General features: G+C 52.7%; 1 protein-coding gene across 6 annotated transcripts in view; it reads left to right on the forward strand.

Moving 5' to 3' along the window:
- Window positions 1–25,541, forward strand: part of Adcy3 (adenylate cyclase 3) — a 77,144-nt gene that overhangs the window by 42,180 nt on the left and 9,423 nt on the right. For all 6 annotated transcript variants that reach the window (XM_057767872.1, XM_057767847.1, XM_057767838.1 and 3 more), the window contains exons 4-12: window positions 15,542–15,672; window positions 16,333–16,444; window positions 16,604–16,731; window positions 17,687–17,845; window positions 19,142–19,316; window positions 20,667–20,792; window positions 22,448–22,590; window positions 22,734–22,895; window positions 25,093–25,180. In XM_057767872.1, the coding sequence (XP_057623855.1) occupies window positions 15,542–15,672; window positions 16,333–16,444; window positions 16,604–16,731; window positions 17,687–17,845; window positions 19,142–19,316; window positions 20,667–20,792; window positions 22,448–22,590; window positions 22,734–22,895; window positions 25,093–25,180 (1,224 nt within the window). The remainder of the gene's footprint in view (window positions 1–15,541; window positions 15,673–16,332; window positions 16,445–16,603; window positions 16,732–17,686; window positions 17,846–19,141; window positions 19,317–20,666; window positions 20,793–22,447; window positions 22,591–22,733; window positions 22,896–25,092; window positions 25,181–25,541) is intronic.

The following is a 25,541-nucleotide window of genomic DNA, read 5'->3' on the forward strand; positions in this document are numbered from 1 at the left end:
GATCTCACTTCCTGGATTAATACGCCCTGACCTCTAGTTAAACTTTAAAGTGTGACTTCAGGGGCCCAGCATTTGCTGCTCTTCCAAAGGACCTGAGCTTGGTTCTCGGCTCCTAACTGCCTGTAACTCTAGCTCCAGGATATCAGGTGCCCTCTTTGGCTTCTATGGGCATAGCACATGTGCATACAACTCAACTGAGTCCTTCAAAAACCCCAACTTCAGTTTTCTGGTTAAATAGACCATTCTGTATCTTAGAACACTTATGCTAAGATTCTGTCAGCCATAGTATCTGGAAAAGGGAGGGTCTGTTTCTCTTGATTATTGGCCCTGTCTCCTGGCATTTATTTTTTTATTTTTATTTTTTTACTAAATGCTAGATACTGTTTATGGGAGGTTGAAGTGACTATGAAAGACACTGTGTCTCTTCAGAGAAATTTGTTTTGTGTTACCTTTCCCACAGTAGACATCTGTGTTTGGAACAGATCCTGTTGGTCCAGTGTGGGGGAGAACTTTACTTAAGGCTGAACAGTTCCAGAGGAGGTCTACTTCTACCCTATGCTCTTAGGAGGCTGGCCCTCATCTTAGGGGGCGGGGCTTGAGCACCCTAGATGGTGAGACTGCTGCAGACTTGGTCTTCTGTCTGTATCTTCTTTTCTAGCAGCTTCTGTTGGGATGCTGTGTCCCGCCCCTCCCGCCTCTATGCACCCAAGAGGAAGAGAATACCGGAAGTCAGGCTTGGGCTTCAGTTCTCTGTTTTCCAGCATCTCAGCCCCGGTACTCTGTCTACAGTCCGTTCTCTAAGTCTCATCTCTCCAGCCCCTGAGACTCCCTTACCTCTGCCCTCTGTTTCTGGCCCCAAGAGAAAGATGGCAAAGTATATTAGGTTCACCTAAATGCGATTCTCTTCCCTCTGAGGCTTTGGCCCCTCACGTCCTAGCAACTTCAGTATTTCTTACTGCTTCTAGAGAGCTAGAATTTTTATGTGTGTGCAGTATGTGTGTGCGTGCGCGTGTGCACACGCGCATGCACCTGTATGCAGGCTGAAGAACAACCTCAGGTTATGTCTGTCTGTTGTCATCACACCCCCCACCATGCTCCTTAAAGACAGGGTCTCTTACTGGCCCAGAGCTTGAAATTTGGCTAGGCAGGGATAGTCCGGGCTAGGCTGGGCTAGGTTGGGCTATGCAGGACAAGGCTGGATTAGGCTGAACTAGTCAGGGCTAGGCCAGTTGGTCAGGAAGCCTCGGGGATCTGCCTGTCTCAGCCTCCTCAGTGCTGGGCTTACAAGCCCGTACCACCGGCTATGTCTTTGGGGCAGAACTCAGACCCTTGTGCTTGCAAGGCAAGCCATCTTCTCAGCCCCACCTCTGATCACTTTTCAGCATACAGTTCAGTGGCACTGAGTCCATTTATGACGCAAAGCATTGTGTGGTGCCCATCAGAATGGAACCCTGCCCATTCAACACTGGCTCCTCATCCCTCACAGGCTCTGGTGGCTACTGTGAAGCTGCCTATTGTCAGTATCCCATAAGTAGAATCATATAGCAACTGTCCTCTTGCATCCGGCTTGTTTTATTTATTATCCTAAAGTCTTCAAGGTGTGTCTGTGGGTAGCATGTGCAGCTTCCTTCTTCCCAGGCAGCATGGTGCTGTTGTAGACCTTAGTTACAGCATTAGGACCTTTGGGTGGCATACCATTGAGCATCTTCTTATTTATCCTTTTGTCCTTTGTGAATAATGCTACTGTGAGCACCGGTGTTTGAGGATCTATTCCAGTCTTGGCTTCACTCCTTCTGGGTACCAACCCAGCAGTGGAATTGCCAGGTACCACTGTGTTTAGCTTTCTGAGGCAGCAGCCTTGTGCATTTTTAATGTTGATAAATATTGCCAAACTGAACCATATACAGGTTCAAACAATTTATACTCCTTTTAGTGATGGATGTGCGTGTACTGAGGCACTTGCATGTCTCTTGTTTATGTAGAAAATACTTCTTTGCTTGCGGAACCCTGATTCCTTGGGACCGTCCTTGGTCATGAGGTCAGCAGACCCAGGTCCTTGTATACCCCATCCCACTGTGCTGCCTCCTTTTTTGACTGACACCAGAGTCTGTGTCGCAGGGGAGCAGCCCCGCCCCTACTACCTCTGTTTTGGTAACATCAGATCCGTATCCAATGCGTACACCAGCTTTCTTGGGACAGCAGGGTCTGGCACTCCCCTGTATGACATGGGGCTGTGCCTTCTTGTCTTCAGGTTGGCCTTCTGAAAAACTGGGCTTAAAAATCTATATTATTGGCATGGATTGTTTGGGAAGTCTGGGAAAGGAAAGGGTAGAGGTGAGCTTAGAAACTATAAAGTCCTTTGGTGCATGGCTTCAGCTCCTGGGGACACACTGGCTGAAGGAAGCCCGAGGAGGAAGGAGGCAGTTGGTTGAGAGAGCCACCCTTCTCTCCTCTGTTCCCGTCAGGACAGAGGTCACTCCCTCCCTGGACATCAGGGTTGACTATAGACAGGAGCTTCAGCCTGGGCGACTTGGGATAGTGCAGGCCCCTGTTTGCTGTCCTCTGTCAGAGCTGGTATGGATGGAGATGACAGACAGGACACTTGGGCAGAGGGTGGCGGAAGCCCTAGTAGGAGCAGACGGAAGGTGGTCTGGATGTAGACCCTACCCCTGCTTGAAGATGCCGCTTGAAGTCACTGCCACACTCAACCATCTGAGCAGTCCTTGTATAAATGCCAGGCCGTTTCGGTACCAGTTCTAAAAGCAGATGAGGCTCTTCCCAGAAGGCAGCACTCGGGCCCATGCCTCACTTGATGGCATCTACAGGCATGAAGTGTTTTCTGAAATGCTTTCATGGCAGATGATGTGCCCTTCACCTCTTTACCTCGGGGCCCTCTCTAGTTCCGGTCCCTTCCCTTCTGTCTTCTTGGAGGTGACTGGCTTCTTGCCGAGGGTGGGGGCGTGGGGGGGTGAGGTGGGGAGTGTAAAGGTGGGAAAGACGGCTCCCAGTCCTTTCACACACAGACATTTCCTCCCCCACTTTCACAAGGGAGGCATGTCTCCAGTGACAGATGGGTGGAGGCAGGGTCGGGAACAAAATGGTTTGGCCCCTCTGGCCCCGGCCTCCTTGTCGAGCAGAGCTGTGTCTGACCGGCACCAAAAACTTATCGGTATGTCTGCGCATGATCCTGGCATGAAAAGGGGTTGTGACCCACAGGTTGAGAACGGCTGGTCTAGAGTCTTTGTTCTTGTCTCACAGGCCGCCTAGGAGCTACCTGAGTGAACTTGGGGCCTCTCTCCAGCCTCCCACAGCTCCATGGGCAATGTTAGTGTGGAGCCAGAGGCCCAAAGGGAAGAACTTTGATTGTTTGTGGTGATTCCCATGGGACCTCACTTTGGGGATTAGTTTGGGACCTTGAGAGTTGCTAAGCACCCCAACTGGCACCTGGCAACAGCAGGTACCCAGAACGTCACACCTGTTATCAGGTACAAACCTTAGAATCGTGAGGTATCTGAATCACCCCCCAGAAGCACTCACTTCCCAGGTGGTGAGGTGCAGCTGAGGGAAGAGTGAGGGGATGGAGAGGTGACATGCAGGGGAAGCAGCCGGCACAGGCTGTGTTCCTTTCAGCCCCTACACGCTACCAGTTAGGAAGCTCCAGCCAGACTCCGATGGGAGATGCTAGGTGTACAGGGCTCTTAAGAGAGTCATCCGCTGTCTAAGTGAGTGCCCTGGTGTAGGTGGGGGCTCTCTGTGTCTTGGCAATCACTCTCAAATAACCACACAGAGACTTTTTATTATAAATGTTTGGCTGACCCCACCAGGCAGTGACGCCTTTAATCCCAGCACTTGGGAGGCAGAGGCAGGCTGATCTCTATGAGTTCAAGGCCAGCCTGGTCTACAGAGCAACATCCAGGACAGCCAGGGCTGTGATACAGAGAAACCCTGTCTGGGGGAGGGGGGATGCTGGCTGATAGCTTAGGTTTGTTTCCAAGCAGCTCTTACAACTTAAATTAATGCATTTCTATTCATCTCTGTGCTGCCCCAAGGCTCATTTACCCCCTCTATGAAATTCCCATGTTGTTTTCTGATGCTTGCGACCCCTCAGACTTGGCCTTTCTTCTTCCCAGCATTCTCTTACCCCGAAAATCCTGCCTAGCTATCTGCCAATCAGCTTCTTATTAACGAGAGAACACATTTTCACAGTGTACAGGATTATTCCCCAGCACCTCGGAAGCGTGGCTTACGGGACGCTACTTCTGCTGCGCCCATTCAGGAGAACAGCTGCTGTCACCTGCTTCCTTTCCTGCCTCTGCCTGGGTCATGGTCCTCCCTCTGTTTGCCCCGTGAGTGGGTTTCTCTGCTCGAGCTGTGAACTCAGAATGCACTGGATCATAGCTCAGTGCCCGAGTGTCCTTGTGCTCCACCCTCTGCTCAGGCCTGCTCTGCGCTTGCCCCAAGTCCTTTGACTGTGAGCACAGGGCACAGAGTCACCTTAACCTTGAGCCCGGGTCTCTTGGGAGGGTCATGGGGGGAAGGGAGGATCAGGTTTCTAGTGCCCTCCCCAAAGTTGTCCTGGCAACAGTAAGGTGGGGCTAATGGACCTGCTGGGTAAAGAAGGGTCAGTGTGGGCAGAGGTCACAGGGGTGTGACCTCTTCCTCTAGGTGCTGGTCCTCAGTGTCTCCAGTGTTGAAAGTGGGGGTGTGTCACCCCACAGATACCCCACCTGCAGCATTAATCTGGAATAGATTTCCATTTCAGCTTCTAAACAGAACCACTCTTGAGTACACCGAATGTTCTTAGCCTCCGTTTTAGCTTCGAAAGACATTTAAATGTGAGTAAAGCCCGTAGGAGCCACCCCTAAGTTGTGAGGTAGACATGGGTCTCTCTGTTGCTTTCCAGGTCCCGCCAGTTAGACTTTACAGAATGTTCTTCATGCCAGCATGGCAGAACTTAGCAAGGCACGTCCGTCCCTGTTTTAGACAGTGCAGTGACGGGGATCCTGGTGATAGGAGGACCCTGCTGTGTTGTGAGGTCTCCAGGCAGTGTGGTAAGCTCAGCACTGATGAACCCCACCCCCAGCCCAAGCCCTCCCCTCCCCCCACTAGACTACAGAACCTTCTGAGCTGGTTCAGCAGCTCTCCAGTTTTTACCACTGCTGCTGGCAGCGTTTTCTTCCTCAGCAGCTGGGCATCTGTGGTCTGCGGCCAGGGCTGGGAGCATCCCCTCTCTGGCTGAGGATCGAAGCTGTGGCTGGTAGTACAGGTAGTTTATTAAATGCCTATTTAAGAGATATTTAAGAGATGTCTACATCCTCTGCAGCCATCTGGGCTTTTGGCTGCCTTGAAAAGTCTCTCTGTACTTTTTTTTGAGACGGTCTCACTCTCTGGCCCAGCCTGGCCTTGAACTCATAGCACTCCTACTTCAGCCTTCCAAGTACTGGGATTACTGATGTGAAGGAGTCACTGTGCTGGGCTGCAGAGTGGGACTTAGATTCCCATTCTAGCCAAACCACTTGTCATGTGGCCTTGAGTAGTTACCTATGCCCGTTGAGCCCCAGCCTGTCTGTGAAGTGGGAGCAGAGGATGGTGAAGCCCGTAAGAGAGGCCGGCGAGGGGCCTGGTGGCTAAGAGCACCTATTGCTAGTGCATTTGTTCATGGGCTAGTGCAATGTCCATGTCAGGTGGTCCACAACTGCCTATGACTCCAGCGCCAGGGGATCCAGTGCCCTCTTCTGGCTCTGCAAGCTCCTGCATGCACACACCCACACTCACAAACACACACATCCACAAACACACACACACAAACACACACAACAGTTAAAAGCAAAAATTAAATTTCTCTTAGAAAAGTAGAAGTCAATAAGAGTACTTTCAGAGCACAGGTATTCAGGGCCTTCTTCCATGAGGAGATGGCCCTGAGCATAGCAGATTCTGTGGGGGTGGCTTGCAGAAAAGACACGAGTATACGCAGCAGCGCAGGGGAAGGAACTTACCGAGAACTGTGGGTAGAGGGAGGCTGGTATTTAATATCTCGGCCAGGGAAAGCTTTCTCAAAGTAGACTGGAGACCTGAAAGGTGGGGAGCATCAAGCCATGTAGGGGAGGCAGCATTGGAAAGAACCCGAGGTGTGTCCACAGGACATGAGGAACAGAAAGAGAGGGGAGGAGAAGCAGAGTGGGCCGTGAGCCACAACAGCCTGGAGCCTGTCGTCTCAACGAGGGCCTTGACTCGGTGCTGAAGGCAGCTAGGGTTAGTCATCCAGGGTCTTCCAATTCAGCAAGTGTAGCCGCTGATGGGGAAGTAGGGAGATCAGTGAGGCGTGGTGGTCCAGATCAGGAGTGTGGTGATGGCAGACGTGCTGAGTGCACGGAGGAGCCTGGGTGCGTTCTGAAGGCAGAGCCAGCTGGCTTTACGGCTAGATGGAAAGAAGAGTGGGGTTTGAGGATAGAGAGGGGGCTTCTGGGATGCGGTGGGCTGTGGTTGAGTTTGAGGTGCCTCTGGACATCCTCATGGAGCGGTGGAGAGCCCACACAGACACTTTAGTGAGTAGAGCTTACTGGAATTAACCACACAGCTGGCATGTTTGGGGTCTGAGACCCATGTTTGCATGAGCCCTGCTGGGCTAAGAGGGTGGGACAGGGCCTCCTGCTGTGCTGATGGGCTCAGCCAAAACCATGCAGCTGCTGGGAAGCCTTTGGTGGCTTCTACGGGGATCTTGTGATAGACAGGTTTCCCATTAGTAGCATCACGTGTGAGCTTTAGGCCTGTCTCCAGTTATCTCTCTGGCCGAGAGTTGCTGGGGCTTAGCAGGAGCTAGCCAAAGGGTATGGCTATTGTCTTACCATTCTAGTCAGGACTCCCATTGTGCTCTGGCCTGCCTGGTTGGGAACATGGTGTGATGGATTCAGATTGACAAAAGGGGCCTGAGGTATGAAGAACTCAGATCTGGAGGGGGTTATACCTGGGAGAAACATGTTCTGATGACTTGGTTAGCTGCGCACCCCAAAAAAGAAAGAAGGAAAGAAAGAGAGAAAGAAAGGAGAGAGAGAGAGAGGGAGGGAGAGAGAGAGAGAGAGAGAGAGAGAGAGAGAGAGAGAGAGAGAGAGAAGAGGTCAGAATGAGAGAGTCCAGGAAAGGTGGGAAGGATGAGGGGATCACCAAGTGACTAGGGAAACACTCAGAAGCCTTTGGAATTGGTCTAAAAACACATGATTCTCAGGGCTGGAGAGACGGCTCAGCAGTTAGGACCACTTACTCTTCTTGAAAAAGGCCTGGGTTCCTTCTGTCTATCATCTGTAATTGCAGTTACAACGGATCCGATGCCCCCTTCTGGCCTTCATGGGCACTGCACAAATGTGGTGCACATTCGTACATGCAGGCAACACACTCATGCATATTAAACATTTATAAAGAGCCTGATTCTTTGGGAGCTTTTCAAGAAGAGGGAGGGGCTGGTGAGCAGGGGCTAGTAGAAAGGAGTTCATCTGGGTCAGAGAGCATTGTGTGGGGGTGTGGGCATGTGCTTGCTCTGTGTATGTGCAGTAGGCATGGGCACACACATGCTTGTCTCCATGTGTGTGCACAAGTGTGTATGTATATGTGTGTTTGTTTCTGTTTCCATGTGTATTTGTGTGAACATGCGTGTGCGTGCATGTTTGTGTGTGTGTGTGCGTGTGTATGGGTGGTAGGGGTGATGGGGGAACGGTGCTGTGATTGACAGTCTTCTTTGGAAGAATATTCTTTGTTCTCAGTGTGGAAGAGACTGATGTCAGCCCAGCCAGAAACTGACTTGGGGACAGAGCTGGAGGGTGGCTTTGTGCTCACTGTAAAGGAACTCAGGGGTACATTTGGAAGGCGTGCTGGTGAGGTTAACTCTCGAGGAGGTGGCACAGGGAGGGATTGAAGCCGTGGGCCATTGTTCCCAACATGGTGTGGCGCTGTCCTTTTTAGGTCAGTGATGGAGCAGGTGATGTCAGACTCTCAGCGCTCACCCCAGCCGCGCATAGATGCGACCAGCACATCCCTGTCACCACAGGGCCCAGGCTGTACTTAGTTTTCCATAGTGTTTTAAAGCGATCTGTCTAATACAGAAGCCACTAGCCATAGGTAGCTATGGAAACTGTAGTTAATTTCAACTGAAAGTCAGTTCCTCAAGTTGAGTTTTAAAAGCAGGGTCTCCTGTAGCGTTGGCTGGCCGTACTTGCCCTATGTGATACTCCAGTCTGAACTCACAATTTTCTGCATGCTAGGCAAGGCCTCTACCAACCGAGCCATGTCCTTAGGCCCAGTTACTCGGTTTTATTGGTCATTGTCCGAGCTCAGTACTGCACATGGCCAGGGGCTACCACACCGGCCAGCACAGATTCGGAGCACTTGTGTGACTCTTGGAGTTCTGTTAGAGTTGTTCTAGAGTGACGGCTTGTCCCTTGAGCCACGTCTCCTACTTGATGGCTCATTAACTCACCAAACCTCAGAGGAACACCTGCTCTGTGCCAGGTTGGCTTGCTGAGGACGCCAGGTACCATGCACATGGCTGTCTTTGGACCCTGAGGTTGCGCTGCCTCCTGAGGTGGCAGTCATGGTGGCCTGCCCAGTCTCCTTGTCTCTAGAGACTGCTAGGGGCCTACGCTAGTGACCGGAAGTCCTGCATGGTCAGTGATGAAGAAAATAAAGTATTCCTGCCCCAGGTACCAGTCTTTCCTGGGTATGATGCATACCCTCCTGTATGTGTGAGGGTGATCAGTCTTTCACTGGATGGCTGAGTCTGGGACCACATCATTTAGAGCAAATAGTGACCTGCAGTTTCCAGATTTTCCACAATGGTCCTTGGACCTCTCCTTGGGAGGAGCTGAACTGTTTGGACTCTGATCTCACTTCCTGTCTTCCATAGCCTCCCCTGCCCATAGGGCCAGGCCAGGATGGGTACTAGGAGGGTCCAGTGTCCTTGTAGCTTCCAAACAGCCTAGAAGCTCCAAGACTCTTGGTATTTGGGTAAATTGGAGACAGGACCAGGACACATTTTCTAAGTAGTTGCAGGCTTGCTTATAGTAACATGGGTGGGTCACTATACAAGTAGGTAGGATCCGTGGGCATAAACATGGTCTTACCCATCCTCCAAACTAACAGACTTTACCCATGCCACACAGACACTGTGTGCTCAGGCTACATGCCCCCAGGGTCTACAGACGCACACACGTACACAAATGTACACACATGTACACACACGTACACACCACCACCACTTTTATCTTTTCTCACCTAGCCTCTCCTCTCTTACAAGGCTGTTATAGCTACCCAGCCTCTCACCCGCAGAGTTCATTTATCCAAATCCCTCCTGGCTTCCTTGCTGTAATTAACTCCTGAATGCCCCATCAGAGTGTCAACTCTAACAACTCAGGGCCCTTGGGACCATGCTGGCCTCCTTCCTCTATCTCAGTCCTGAGCCAGCACGCTGACTCACTGCTGAGGAGGACTTGACTGGTTCTTTCTGAGCTTGGTGGAGGCCGTATTGACAGATATCCCCGCTGAATAGCCTGGCAGCTGCTTGCAGAAGTAATCCTGGCCCATGCCCACGTCAGGAGGCAAGGACTCTGCCTCGGCTACTATGGTCCCCACCTCCTCCAGCCCTGCCAGCCTTGTACTCCATTGTGTGTTTGCACCCTGCCTAGGACAAGCCTGGAGTGCTTCTCCCCCAAATCTAAGGGGTTTCATCGTCCCATCTCAATGGCCGACTGGAGCTCCCACTCTTTCTGCAGACTGGTCTTTTTCCTAGATAGGGTCAGGCCCTTGACTTTTCCCCCTCACACATAACCCTCAGGGTAGAGCTGAAGGGAAACTTTAAAACAAACGACCTGCTTGTCCTGTCAGTGCTGAGCGCAGTCTCAGCGCCCCTGGCCTTAGAGCCTCAGGCCTCACTCTACAGGGTTTTGTTAATCCTCCTCCCTTGGGCTAGCCTCCTATCTCCAGCTTGACACCCACTGTCCAACTCACCAGACTTCAGGAATAAGAATTCACCCCCTGCCAGGCCAGCACATTCTTTGCTCTGACAAAACAAATCTGCCCCCCCCCCAGCATCTGCTTCTTTATCAACCTTTGAGAGGCCCCCAGAGCAGCTCTAGTCTCTTCTCCACACAGCACCTTTGCTCAGACTTGAGGTGGCTCTGTGATCCCCATCTTGCAAAGCCCCCTCCCTTCCTGGCTGAATCTCAGCTTCTCAGCCCCCGCACGTGCAGGCTCAACTCCTTCCTGCTGGAAGCCTATACTGTGGTGGGAGGTATGTAGGATGAGGGCGAGCTGAGAAGCAGGTCCAGGCCCAAGGGGCGTGTTTTGGTGGCAGACGGCAGGCATTTCCTCTCCAGAGTCAATGCGCCGACCCTCCTCTCTTGTTCCTCCACAGCTGGTTTGGGGATCCAAATGGGCACTGTAACGTTTATGCTGTCTGAGTGGCACTCTGCCCATCTCACCAGGTCACGCTGGAGTGAAGTCTGTATCCATCGCAGTCCTGATGATGTAACTAAGTCTTCTGTGACTTTTGAAGTTTTCCTTCTGGAAGGTTTTATACTTTGTACAATGGAAAGGGACTTAGGGCTCCCATTGTATAGGTGAAAGGCTAAGGCTAGAGGTGCTTACCCAAGGTCTCTCTCTCTCATATGGAGGCCAGAGGATAACCTCTGTTATCCTTAGTAATGGAATGCTGTCCACCTCTTTTGATGCAGAGTCTCTTATTAGCTGAAGCTTCCCCATTAGGCAAGAATGGCCAGTATGCTCCAAGGACCGCTGCTATGCTGGGACGACAAGTGTGTGCCACCGCATCCAGCATTTTTATGTTGCTATAGGGATTGAACTCAGCACTTTATTGACTGAGCCATCCCCAAAGCCCAAATGAGATTATTTTGTTCTTAAAATCCTGTCTCTCTTCAGCAGACTGTGTCTTCGCCCTCAGACTCCAGCAGACTCACCTTCTCTGGTTCACACCATCAGATTAAAAAGTAGCCACAGGGAGCTGGAGGGATCGCTCAGTGGTTAAGAAGCGCTGGCTACTTTTCCAGAAACCCAGGTTCAACTCCCAGCACCCATACGACAGCTCATAACTGCCTGTAGCTCCAGGTCTAGGGGACTTCATATACACATCCGTACAGACAAAACATGAACTCACATGAAATAAGTAAACTATTATTTTCTTTTAAAGGTAGCTTCAGGTTAAGGAAGTAACATTTCCCAAGTGTGAGAAGGCCATTCTGGGAAAGGCGGCGGCTCAGCGCCCACAGATGTGTCTAGAGGAGAGACAAGGGATGGGGCCCAAAGTCTGAAGTTGTTGACAAGAATTCATATACTGATGGGCATCTTTATTCAGTTCCATACTGCATTTTCAACTGATACGTATGTGTTGTGACGATCCATGAATGATGGTAGAAAGTGTCTGTCAGCAGTGATGTTTGGCGGTCCAAGCTCAAAATACCAAGGTTAGTGAAAGGAGGTGATTGCTTTTGATGTAATGTTGAAGATCATATTAGAAAACCATTTTGAATATGAAAAGATTCCTGGAAACAGAAGAGTAACTAGCGATGAATTTGCTGAGTTTCCCCTCCCTCTTGGTGAATTCCTGACAAACACAGTTTAGAATTACAGAGACTCCCCGGGTCATAGTTGGTTTTCATCAACTCTAAACAAACCTGGGCATACCCGAGAGGAGGGAATTTCAACTGAGGAATTGTTCCCAACATTGGTCTGTGGGCTGTCCATGGGGCTTTCTCTTCTCCTCTCTTCTCTTCTCTTCTCTTCTCTTCTCTTCTCTTCTCTTCTCTCCCCTCTTCTCTTCTCTCCTCTCCTCTCCCCTCCCCTCCTCCCTTCTCCTCCCCTCCCTTCCCTTCCCCTCCCCTCCCCTTCTCTCTCCCTTTCTTCCTTCCTTCCTTTCTTTCTTTCCTCTTTTTTTTTGAAACAGGGCCTCTTTACACATCCCTGGCAGCCCTTGAACTAACTATGCATACTGGGCTGGTCTCAAAACTCACAGAGATCTGCCTGCTTCTGTCCCTGAGTTCTTGGCTCAAAGGCATGCAGTACCATACCCAGCTGGGGGCATGCTGGACATTCTTGAATGCTGATTGACATGCGAGAGCCCAGTTCACTCTGGCAAGTGCCATCCTAACCAGATGGGCCCTGAGATTTCACAACTAAATTGGTGGCCTTCGTTTACAGCCATAGCCCTTTCTTATTTTCAAGATTGGTAGGCCAGGTGGCGGTGGCAGCAGAGCGCACCTTTAATTTCAGAACTAGGGAGGTGGAGGCAGGCAGAGCTCTGTGAGTTCAAGACCAGCCTGATCTACAGAGTTCCATGACAGACAAGGCTATGCAGAGAAACCCTGTCTCTAAAAACAGAAATAAATAATTGTTATTTATTTATGGCCTACTGCCTTTAGACCTTCTAATCATTCTTCAACACTGTTATAGAAATACATAATACAAAAGTCAAAGAAAAGAATGGACGAATGAACATCCTCAACCATCCCATCCCAGAAGAAACCAGTGGACTCCATTGAGAAGGGATTTTGAGACTCTTGTATTTTGGTCTCCAGAGCATCCTTTGTCTTGTGTTCTTGCTGCCATGGTCATGCTGACAACTGAGGGTTCAGACCCAGCTAGGAGGAGGCAGTGTTTAAAGTGGGGGCTGTCATGATGTGATCAGGGACATACAACTTTTCTTAGGGCTGGGCTGGACTCCAGCATCCGTGGGACTCTACGGGGGCTTTGCTGTGTCCCTGAGCGCTGGAGGAGTTGGAGAAGGCCAGATAGTTTAGACTGAGCGACCGAGGCGGCTGGGGTTGCAGCACATGGTCTCGCAAGACTAGTTCCGTGCTGTGACCTTCTTATACCCGAGTTCTGTGTACCTGCTTACACAGGGGACAGGCTGCCAGGACACGGGACCGTCAGGGCGATGTGGCGGTGGGGTCAGGAGCGTCATGGAGCTGGTGATTTGAACAGAAGGACCCTTATTTGTATCTGTTCATCACCCCGTCTGCTTATGCCGCCTGAGAGAGCCCATGCAGCCTTGCTGCAGGACCTGAAAGTGGTCCGCCGGCAGCAGGCTATCCAAGGGAACTCCACGGCCACCCTGCAAGCCTACAGGAGGACCAGGCCACACCTTATTGGGGTCTCAGCCTCAACTTTGCACAGCATAGGACAGCTAGAATATCCTGAGCACTTCCTGGGTCCAGGCATTGTTCCGAGTGCTGCACACTAATAATGAGTCACTTAGTCCCAGGTCACCACCTAGGAAACAAGGCTCAGGGGAGTTTTGGTGACTTGTCTGATGATAGCACATTGGGAATATGGAGGCATGTCCTTCACCCTGCCTGCTCCTGCCTACCCCTGTGAATTTCGCTTTTTGAGAGCAATGTACATATATCCCACTCCAGGTGGGCAGGGACTTGCGATGACCTGTCCAAAGTCCCAGCCCCCAGGTCCCACTGCTGCCTCCCACCCACCTCACCAGCTTCAGAGTTCCTGCTTCTGCCACTTAGGACTCCAGCGACTTCCTCAGGGCTGCTGGCTGCTGCCCTAGTGGCTAGCAGGCCTCTGGCCCTGGTTTTCTAGAAACCTCTGTAGACTCATCCTTTTCCCGGGCTTTCTCCCCAGTGCCTCCTGTCTAGTTTCCTAGGCGTGAAACAGGACAAAGTTAGCTTCTGGATCATGTCCCCAGGTCCCACCAGACCCCACCCTCCCCATCAATTTTGCATCAGACTTCCTCTGACTCCACCCCACCAGCAGGGAGTTGGGGATGCCAAGTGCCACGGTCACCTGAGCCTTCCTTGCTCGGCTGGGCTGCAGGGCCCTGGGGAACTCTGCTAGGGCACGGCGCACTGGGGATATTTTGACTTCTCATTCCTGCACTGTAATGATGCCATCACGAGGTTCTCAACACTGGAGAAGGCTGCCGTGGAAGTGGAAAAATAGCGGCACGGCTGTAAGCAAGCGCTTCAGGCTAGAGTCAGGCCCCAGCTACCCTGGAATGGGGTGGCTCGCTGACTCCATTGAGCCGCCCACCTGCCTTTCAGCAGCTGAACTCATGGCGCACTCTGGCCTGGTCACCAGGATCTGCTGGGCCAGTGAGGTTCGGCTGCAAACTCTGCTGGTAGCTCAGTCACATCTCTGCCCTTTTCTGCGGCCTGGACTTCTCCCAGGCTGGCCTGGCCTGCTTCTCCTCCTAGTCCTCCTCTCCTGTGCTCCCTAGCCTGTGGCTCTTCCCCATTGCCCTACCTCAGACCTGCCTTCCCTTCTGCCCTCAGGGATGAGGGGGGTAGTGTTTTTGTTTGTTTTATTCCTCTGACTACCCCTCCCCTACCTAATTCTGTCTACTGTCTCCTCTTCTTTTCTTCCACCCAGTCTGACCCATGGCCATGATTTCCAGAGCTTCTCCTAAGCATCGCCTGCAGGGTGCTCCCTCATGGAGGCTTTGTGGGGCTCCTCAACCTAGGCACGTGTATGGTCATGCTCCCAACTCTTCCTTCACATCTGGTTTTCCTCTATGGCTCTGTATTTTGAGCGCTGGCGCCATCCCCTCAGATGTCCAAGCCACAGATTTTTTTTTTCCTCTGGAAAGAGTTAGAGTGCAAATATTTCAGGCTTTGCCAAGCATATGGTCTTTGTCGCAACCACTCAACGCTTGTTGGAGTGTGAAGACAGTCGGAAACAATGTGTAAACAAGCGGGCCTGGCCGGATGCCAATAAAACTTTAGGAAAGCAGACAGCAAACACATTTGGCCCATAGGCCAGTGTGCTGACTCCTGTCTCCACCTAGTACTTGAGAAGCAGTTCTCTCTCTACCGCCGCTAAAATACTCTCCGGTCCTTGCGTTGTGGAGGACTGCCCCATGCGTCTGCTTTGGATTTGTGGTCTCTCTCTCAGGAAGGCCTTTGTTTACCTGACTTCAAGACTTTAGCTTTATCTCACTTCCAGGAAGACCCCTGGGTACCCCTGCCTCACTGGGTGGGTTTTGACCCCCTCCTCACATGATACTCGGCTCCCCGCTTTGGTGGCCTCCGCTGTCTCTATTTTTGGCAAACTGATGCCATTCTCAGCCTGGTGGGCCTCAGGTGTCACCCTGCACTGCAGTGGGCATTCTGACCTGGGTCCCCAGGAGACCCGAGGCTCAGGGACAGTTCTTGCTAGCTTTGAGATCATCCATATCTGACTGAGTCTTGAATCAGGTTGAGTCTCAACTGGCGGTTGTTTTGTGATGGGTCAGTGGGTGACGTAGAAAGGGCTCAGCAGCAGGGAACTGGTACAGTGGCAGACACGGGTGGTCACAGTTCTTACGGGAAGAGGAGTGTGATGCACTGGAGTCCTTCTGGGGCATTTCCCATCCCTGTCAGTGATACAGTCAGAAACTGCGCAGCCTGGCCTTTGGCTGCTGCCATATGGGTGTTGGGGTCTCTGTGCCAGGCTGTGTAGTTCCTGGTTGACGTCGCTCACCAGCATGGGGGTTGGCCCTGTAGGAGGAGCGCAGGCCATTTCCCCTTCAACCCTGTGCTGCTCCTCACAGGAGAACCTCATGCTTTCCATCCTGCCGAAGCACGTGGCTGACGAGATGCTGAAGGACATGAAGAAAGACGAGAGCCAGAAGGACCAGCAGCAGTTCAACACCATGTACATGTACAGGCACGAGAATGTCAGGTATGGGCCAGCGAGGCACGTTGCTTCTCGGGGTCTGGTTTTCCCAAGGACTAGAGACAAGGCCAGCCCTCAGTGTGTGTCTTGGTTCCCCTAAACTCAGCCCTGTGGGAGGGACCGTACCAGTGGACGGCAGAATGAAAAATGTGTGTTAGCCTGCCTGCTCCAACCGGTCACTGAAGAAATGTCACCTGGAAAAGGGGTTCTTGGGAGGTCACCTACCCATTGAGGACCAGCTCTGAGACTAGAGCCAGGACCCCTGATTCTAGAAAGATCTTCAGTCGGGCGGGAGGGAGGTGGGGTGGTGGTCACCAGGCAGGCCCCAGGAGGGGTCTCTGCAGGGAGGTGGGGTGGTGGTCACCAGGCAGGCCCCAGGAGGGGTCTCTGCAGGGAGGTGGGGTGGTGGTCACCAGGCCCCAGGAGGGGACTCTGCAGGGAGGTGGGATGGTGGTCACCAGGCCCCAGGAGGGGTCTCTGCAGGGAGGTGGGGTGGTGGTCACCAGGCAGGCCCCAGGAGGGGACTTTGCAGGGGATGACCATCAGTGTTCAGGTCATGCCAGGGTTTCACTAACTAGAACTGAGTAAGACATTTCCCTGCGGGCAGGAGCGGGTGGTGGAGTCACTGTCTGGAGTCTCACCACCTATGGCCCTCTCCTTCTGCAGCATCCTGTTTGCGGACATTGTGGGCTTTACCCAGCTGTCCTCCGCCTGCAGCGCCCAGGAGCTCGTAAAACTCCTCAACGAGCTCTTTGCCCGCTTTGACAAGCTGGCGGCTGTAAGTACCAAACGTGCCCACCCCTCCGCTGCCGTGGTTTGCAACCCTCGGCCCTGCCCGTGGCTCCTAGGCTTTCCCTCCCTGACCCTCCTCCACCTGCTAGACCTTCCCTCCATGGCTAGGGGCCTGGAGCACAAGCCGTGCTCTTGCCCCTTCCAGAAATACCACCAGCTGAGGATCAAGATCCTGGGGGACTGTTACTACTGCATCTGTGGCCTGCCTGACTACCGGGAGGACCACGCCGTGTGCTCCATCCTCATGGGGCTTGCCATGGTGGAGGCCATCTCGTAAGTGGGTCCCTCTGGGAGGGTGGGGTGGCCAGCCGTGCAGCACCGTGGAGGAACTATCTGAGATACAGAAGGAGGCTCAATCCTGGCTCTCGTTTCCAGCAGGCATAACCACTCCAAGAAGGGTGGAGGGGAAGGTCTGTATTGTAGGTGGGAGGGAGAGAAGAGCCAGAGGCATCTGGAAGAGTCCAGGGCAGGGAGAGAAAGTGGTACACGGTACATGGCCAGTAGACTGGACTTAGCTATGGGTGGGGGAGATGAGAGAGAGGGGGGGGGAGAGGGAGAAGGAGAGAGAGAGAGAAAGAGAGAGAGAGAGAGAGAGAGAGAGAGAGAGAGAGAGAGAGAGAACACCAGAGAGCTCATGTGGAAAAGGCTGGGTTTGTAGGACTGAGAAGCTGGGGAAGGGAAGCCCATGAGCTGGAGAAGACTAGGACAGGGGGCAGGGTGAAGAGCCTGGATGCCCCTATGGACTCCATAACAGATATTTTCAATGCTGAGAGAACACGCCCCGGCATGCACTTTGGTGTGCTAATAGGAACCACAGTTAGCCATTTGTCCCTAGTTTCTTTTTGACCTGAACACAAACCTCTGAACTGTGTTTGTTGTTCCTGGAGTTCTCAGGCAAGGGGCGAGCTGCAGTTTTCATTCATCTCTGCATCTGCAGCATGTGGAATGCACCAGACACACACTCAATGAGACACGAACTGCAAGAATGCATAAGGGATGGGAGAGAGAAATGGGCGGTCCCCTGGGGAAGTCACTATATCTCTGGCCTGTCGGCACTGAATCTGGGCTCTGACTTGTGTTAACCCCAGTGCAGGCCACTTAGCTCAGGCAGAAAGTCAGAGGAGACATGTGAGGTCCTCTCAGCCCAGGGGGTGGCCTGCAAGGCCAAGGCTGCTGGGCACCTCATGATGCCATGTTCTACTCAGCGTCCCCTCTCTGTGCCTGGCAGGTATGTGCGGGAGAAGACCAAGACTGGCGTGGACATGCGTGTCGGGGTGCACACAGGCACCGTGCTGGGTGGTGTCTTAGGCCAGAAGCGCTGGCAGTATGACGTGTGGTCTACTGATGTCACTGTGGCTAACAAGATGGAGGCTGGTGGCATCCCAGGGTGAGTGCTCCTTCCAGGGGAGTTGGATGTATGCAATGGCTCTAGTGAGGGACAAGGGGCCCCCAAATCCCATCCCTCCCAGGAGCAGTGTCCCCTATTTTCTGTTCTGGTGATGAAATACTTTGCCCAAAAGCCATCTGCAGAAGAAAGGATTTATGTGGCTTACACTTCCAGTTTATCATTCGGGGAAGTCAGAAGCAGGAACGGGGCAGTTTACTGGCTTAGTCTCTTTCTCACTCTCAGCTGGGTTTCTTGTACAGTTCAGAGCCACCTGCCTAGGATGGCGCTGCCCACAGTGGGCTGGACCCTCCCACATCAATCATCAGTTAGGATCATTCCTTTCAGACATGGTCACACGTCAGTCTGATCTGGGCAATTGCTCAGTTGAAATCGCCTGTCACCTAGCGGATCGCTAGGTGACTCTTGGTTGGTGTGAAGTTGACCAAAAGTATCTAACCAGCACAGCCAGCCTCTGGGACACTACCCTCAGGCGCCTGTCCCTGGGCAGGCTGTGGGAGAGCCTGGACCACCTGCCTGCCCTTGGGGCCTCATTAGAGACAGTTCCTGTTCTCTCCTTAGTGAATACGTGACTTTTAGTCCCCGTGGCAGCAGGGGAGGCAAGGTGGAGAGAATACAATTCTTGAAGTTAGAGTTCAGAGCTGAGGTTGAAATTTGGTATATCATTTTCTCCTTGAAAGATTTATTTTTTATTAGTCTGTGGGTGTGCACGTATTGTATGCAGGTACCTGCAGAGACCAGGGACATCAGATCCTCTGGAGCTGGAGTTACAGACAGTGAACTGTCTGACGTAGGTGCTGGGAACTGAACTCTGGTCCTCTGGAAGAGCAGAAAGTGCTCTTGACGGCTGAGCCATCTCTCTAGCCCCTCATCTGATTCCTAGACAGCCAGGAGATGGCTCAGAGGTTAAGAGCATTGTCTGCTCTTCCAAAGGTCCTGAGTTCAATTCCCAGCAACCACATGGTGGCTCACAACCATCTGTAATGAGATCTGGTGCCCTCTTCTGGCCTGCAGGCAGACACACAGACAGAATATTGTATACATAATAAATATTTGAAAAAAAAAGAATTCAACGATCAACGGGACTGAAGCTCAGAGCAGTGGGCACCATGCTGTCCACACAGCTAGTTAGCAGCAGGTCTACTCCCTGCTCACTGCCACACACGCCCTGGGTGGTGTGGTCCCAGCATCAGCCAGTGCCACGTGGTCCTGCTGCTGTCTCTGGGGCAGGCAAACGCTACCTCTGGTGCATGCGCAGGGTCTCTCACTGTACTGCAGGCGCGTGCACATCTCCCAGAGCACCATGGACTGCCTGAAGGGGGAGTTTGACGTAGAGCCTGGTGACGGGGGCAGTCGCTGTGACTACCTAGATGAGAAGGGCATCGAAACCTACCTCATCATTGCCTCCAAGCCAGAGGTGAAGAAAACAGCCCAAAATGGTCTCAATGGCTCGGTGAGTCCCCCATCAGATCCTAAGAGCAGAGAGGAGGAAAGAGAGAGATTTAGAAGAGCACAATTAGCCAGGTGTAGTGTTACACACCTGTAATCCCAGAATATAGGAGGCTAAAACAGGAGTTCAAAGCCAGCTTGGGCTTCACTGCAAGTTCAGGACCTACTTGGGCTATATAAGCAAGTTCAAGGCCAGCCTGGGCTGAACAGCAAGACCCCATCTCAAAAATAAAAAAATATATGAAAACAGAGTGGCTATAGGAAGGTTGGCTGGTAGTTGACCATAACAAGAGGTGGAGCGGTGTGAAAAATGAGTCTGGGTCCCCTGTCGCTAAGCCTGATGGTCGCTTCCTTCAGAAGGTGGTTCTGAGGGGAAAGTGTCGTGTGTGCGGACTGGAGTGAGAAGGACTGGAGTGTGTCTCATGACAGTATCCAGAAGGGAGAGGCCACTGGAAGTGTGGAAGTGTCCAAAGCTTCAGTGGTGACATGGGCACCAAGGGGGACAGAGAGGCAGAGAAGTGGGGCTGGCCACGAAGGAAGAGGAGAGCCAAGGCTAGGTACGGTTGAAGACGGAACAGGATGAAAGCAGTAGCGGTGTCCTTGGGGGCCTGCCCTGGGCCTGGCCCCAGCATGGGCTCTGCCACGTTCACCCCTCTGCTTATCCTGCTCCAGCAGTGATGACCTGTTGGCGGCCTCACACCCCTTAGCACAGCCTGCTCATCTTCCTGTAATTCTACCCCACTTTTTTGAATGTTCCTTGGGGTCTATGCTGAAATGGCATCTTCATAGTGACTCCCCTACGACCCTCTTTCCGGCTGGACTTCCCAGCAGTCCTCACAGCCTCTTTCTTACTCTCTTCCATGTTCTTATGACTGCTTATTTCTCTGACCTATTTTGCCATTGTCTGCCTTTCCTCATGAAAATGTGGGTTCCAAGAAGTCAGATCTCAACAAGTACTTCTTAGTTTGGCAAGCACACTGTTCCCCTTTTCCGCGTTTGACTCACTCTGTCAAGGACAAACACTGATCCAAAGTTTGTGGAAGCTATTCAGACTTGACATGGCCCCCACCAAAGAGGCCTCGGCTCTGCCATCTAGCTAGTGTCTTAGAAATAGGAGGTGGAACAATTGGGTCCTTGCTCTGTTTAGAAAACTATTCATAGCAATGAATATTAGAAAAATGACAGCATGTAAAACACGAATGTCATAAAGGATGAAGTGAGTGGTGAAATTTCTAGGTCAGCAGACTTCTATAAATGTAGGAAGAAGTTTCTGGAACAATAATAGAACAGCCGCAGGCTGGGGTAGCTAGAAGGCAGTGTTTCGTGCCCTCATGGACACTCCTTGCCGCAACAGGCTCTGCCAAATGGCGCGCCGGCATCCTCCAAACCCAGCTCCCCTGCCCTTATTGAGACCAAGGAGCCCAATGGGAGCGCCCATGCCAGCGGCTCCACCTCGGAGGAGGCTGAAGAGCAGGAGCAGGTGAGTGGGGATCAGGACCTGCACGGGGACCAGCAGCAGGTTGCTGCAGGGGAACTTACCCTGGGAGGAGGGTACTGGCCGCTAGCCCAGGTTGTTCCTTTTCAGCAGTGTAGATACAGTTAGGTGAGAGAATGAAGTCCCCCAGGCCACGGCCCTGAAGCGTCGTCTAGCTGGAGAAGCCCAGTCTTGTAGATTTAGGGTCTGTGAGGATTCTGCAGGATGGGAGCCTGTTTGGGAGTGAGTTTGTATCTAGACACCCCCTCTCAGTAGGTAATCCCCCTTGAGTTCTATGCTCCAAAGGCCTGGAAGTAAGGGCTGGCATGTGCTCCAAAGGATGAGGAGACAACCCCAAATCTCCCATTACTAAGAGACCTGTCAAACATGCCCACTGACAAAGGTGATCTCTGCCTTAAAGGTCTGGTGGCTGGAAGCTGGTCGCCCCACTGCCCCACTGTGAGAGGAGACAGGAGTTGTCCCCAAGGTTTTAAATGCTGGAGAAGGCACAGTTTCATAGAAACTGACTTTCCCTTGAGCTTCCATCCAGCTGCTTTTCCTTAGAATAATTTTGGGGGGGCTAGAGAGATGGCTCAGTGGCTAAGAGCACTAACTACCCTTTCAGAGGAGTCAGGTTCACTGCCCAGCACCCACGTGGCAGCTCACATCTATCTGTAGCTCTAGCTCTTGGAAATCTCACACAGACATATATACAGGCAAAACACCAATGCACATAAAATAAAATTATATATTTTTAAAAAGCTTATTTTGCTAGGCGGTGGTGGCACACGCCTTTAATCCCAGCACTCGGGAGGCAGAGGCAGGAGGATCTCTGTGAGTTCGAGGCCAGCCTGGTCTACAAGAGCTAGTTCCAGGACAGGCTTCAAAGCTACACAGAGAAACCTTGAAAAACAACAACAAAACAAACAAACAAAAAAGCTCATTATGAATAATTTTCCTGATAGGAAGGGGACTCACACTTACGTAGCTTGGCTGACATGGCTTAAGAAGCCTCTGACTTCATGCCCTAACCATGGTGGGTGTCACTCATATCTACCTTGTGTTCCATGGAAGGAGACTCTTGTTGCCAGGCAGGCCACCCATAGCGTTTTACAGGGGAGAGAAATGGTCTAGGATCAGGCAGCCAGCAGGAGTGCTGATTCAAACCAGGAGTCTCAGCGCTGGCTTCTAGTGTTTTCCCACCCACAGCTCTGAAGGGTCTGGGCAGTGGCCACTCGGCTGTGGCTGTATGACCCAACCCTGGCTTCTGTTTCCGAGTTGCTACTCTTTCTGGTGGGGACGAAAGCGGAAGTGGGTGCCCCAGCTCGGCTAGCCCTTTCTCATGAGATCACTAGTGACTGATCCCCGAGTCCTCAAAGTCGACCATATGTAAGCATTCTTGTGGAATCTAACAGCCATCTGCCCCAGCCCAGGCTAAGTTGGCCCCAGAACCAGGCTGCTGTTCCCCAAGGCACGGCCATTAGTGGACAGCTTCTGTAGACCTCCTATTAGGGACCCAAGGAGACAATGGCAGGGTGGAACCTAGGAAGGGGTTTGGTCCTCAGGAGTTTGAAGTGGCCCCTCCTCTTCACTAGTCTTTCTCATACCCTCTCCCCAACGTGTTCCACCTGTCCCACTGACTCTGCCTCCCTGGCTTCCAGGCCGACAACCCCTCGTTCCCCAACCCCCGCCGCAGGCTGCGCCTCCAGGATCTGGCCGACCGTGTGGTGGATGCCTCTGAGGATGAGCACGAGTTGAACCAGCTGCTCAACGAGGCCCTGCTGGAGCGGGAGTCTGCCCAGGTGTAAGTGGCCGCTGCCGAGACCTCAACTGCCGCCCCTCCCTGGTCCTTACGCAGTGCAGGGAACAGTTCTCTGAAACCGGGCCCCCATCCCAACCGCCATAGCAGGTGTAGCACGTGGGTCACAGGGCTTGCTTCCACGGCAGGGTGAAGAAGAGAAATACGTTCCTCCTAACTATGCGGTTCATGGACCCAGAGATGGAAACGCGCTACTCGGTGGAGAAGGAGAAGCAGAGTGGAGCAGCCTTCAGCTGCTCCTGCGTGGTCCTCTTCTGCACGGCCATGGTGGAGATACTTATTGACCCCTGGTGAGGAAGTTCAGGGTGGGGCTGACAGGCCAGGAGAGGGAGCTGGGCAAGGGGCTGCAACAGTGTCGGGGGCAGGCACCTTTGGCCTTGTCTCTTTCCACAGCAGCAGCCAACCCTGCTGGGTTGGATCTGGGCAGGGCCAGGACAGCTGGCGCGTGGCCGTCCGGGATGGAGAACATGACTAGATGGCTCCTAGAGAGGTTCTAGGGGCAAGAATGGGCCTATCACCTAGCTTCAGTCAGAGCACACCGACTTTCCTTTCGTGGCTCATCTTTGGGAAACTAGCTTTTAGGCTCTAGCCACAAACTGACGTCAGTGGCAGGTCCTCTAGGGCCAGGCAGGGTATTCCAGAGTCAGCTTGGCTGTGGAAGCCCTGCCTGAAGGTTCATTATCACCTTCCTGGTCTCAGGGGACAAGCCAGCACCTCCCTTCTGCAGACTCCAGCAGTTGCTGCAGAGTGACAGTGGGGCCCTCCTTGGATTTAGCTTGAGGAGCTGTCAAAACCTTTGGGACTTGGCTGCAGGGTTGCAGGTTCTGTAAGCAGGACAATGGCAGATCCCGGAAGGCACCCTGAGCACCCATTTGCTCATCTCCCGAGTGAGGTGACCCACCCCTGAATGGCTCTCAAGACCGTTGCGAGATCAGAGCCATGCGGTTTACACATGCCGTGTTGGGCCTGGGGACCTAGCAGGAAGCAAGCTCTTGTGAAGGTTGCACTTCACGGGGGTGGTGGTTGGAACCGGAGTGAACATTAATCATGAAAGCATGCTTGTAGCATGTGAGTGTGAGGTAAAGCGAGGAGGGAGATAGGGCCTGCGGGGGGAGTTTGGTTTGTACGCTTTTGTAGGGTAGTCACAGCAGACCTCACTGGCAAGGTGGCATTTTCAGCAGAGTCCTGAAGGACTGGGGAGTGAGCCTTGAGCTCTCCAGGGACACTTACCTCAGGCAGGCACAGAGGCAGTGGTGGGCCAGGGTGTTGCGGGACGGTGACAGGGGTTAGGGTAGAGGCCTGGGAACAGTTCATGCTCTTGGACACAGAGACCGGTAGAAAGCTACAACAGGACACAGACTTGAGAAGGGGACCTCTTGGCTGTGTCAGAACAGGCCAGTGTGCAAGATGGAACCTGAGACCAGGCTAAGACATGTTGGTGGCTGAGGTAACCGATGGTGATTTGGGCCAGGAAGAGTTAGAGAAGATGAGGATGAGGGATTAGACACTGAATTTTATTAATGGCTGGATTCTGGGGACAGATTGGAGGAGTCACTGGCAGATTTGTTGTGGAGCCTAAAAGGGCCGAGGCAAGGATATCTTCAGGGCTTCTTTTCTATTTGAGCAACAGCCAGGATGCAGTTGCGTTAACCAAGGCTGAGAATCTAGGAGGAGGAAGCGTTAAGTACCAGAGCAGCAGGGATCTGGAGTTTGAGTTGCCTGTGTGGTGCCGCCCTTGAGGCAGCTGGGTTATCTAGTCTGGGGCTCAGGGAGAGGCTGGTGGTTCAAAGCTGAGAGCTACCCACACAGAGCACATTGGGAGCACAAGGCTCACGGAGATCACGGAGAGTGAGTGGGAGGGAAAGCCAGTTAAGTCGTGTGTGTGTGTGTGCGTGTGCGCGTGCGCACGCGCGCGCACGTGGCAAGAGAAATCACAGGGACTGAAGGGATCCCCAAACCAAGCGAGAAACATAAAAGGTGACCCTGAGTTGGATACTGGAATTGCAACGTGGGTTTCTGGAGCTCTTGGTGAGAGTGTTCCCCACGGAGGAGCGAAATGGGAATGGACAGGAGGATCTGGACGGGACGGATTTCCCAGAGTGGAGGGAGAAACGGATGCAAGAACTCGTTCCCTGGGCTCTGTGCAGTCAGGGGTCATGTTAGCAGCCTCAGCACGGCATCTGTGTTCTATTCTTTACGGTTTTCACCCCAGCTACGGGGCTGCTGGTCATTCCTAAGACTCCCTTCCCAGGCTATAACTGAGCTATTTCCAGGGCATCTCTGACCTCAGGAGAAGTCCCAGTGGACAGTTAGCAGCGAAAGGGTGGTGCATTCCCAGGCCCTACCCTTGGTTGGCTTTCCTCTCTGCTAGGGCCGCTCATACTGCCGGGCCGCTCAGCAGCTCCCTGGTGTCACATAGGAGCTGCCAGTCTCAGGCTTGTGCTCAGCTGGCCTCTGTACTGCCCAGTCACCTTCTCTCTGTCCCAGGCTGATGACAAACTACGTGACCTTCGTGGTTGGGGAGGTTCTGCTTTTGACCCTGACCATCTGCTCGCTGGCGGCCATCTTTCCCAGGGTAAGAGGCGCTCCTCAGTTGAGCTCAGAACCTTCTGGTCTCTAGAGAATGGCACTCTGTGTAAATGGTGGAGTTGGGCTTCTGGTCCACTCCTGACAGACTTGTGGGATCGGACATTTTCCCATTCATCCATCCACACCCCTACCTATACCCCCATCATCCACTCTATAGCCTGGGATCTTGTGGGCCACGAGTAAGCACTAGTAAGACAGTCAGGGGCAGCCCAGCTTCATCTGGACCCCAAAAGCCAGCTAAAGAGATGGAGACTTCTGCGGGCACTCAAGTGCCAGGCAGGTTTTGGTCAGAATAACAAGGGGGAAGCAATGCTTTAGGGAAATCAATCTAACAGGCTACTTGCCAG

Source organism: Chionomys nivalis, chromosome 1 (assembly GCF_950005125.1).
Source record: "Chionomys nivalis chromosome 1, mChiNiv1.1, whole genome shotgun sequence".
Classification (NCBI taxonomy): Eukaryota; Metazoa; Chordata; class Mammalia; order Rodentia; family Cricetidae; genus Chionomys; species Chionomys nivalis.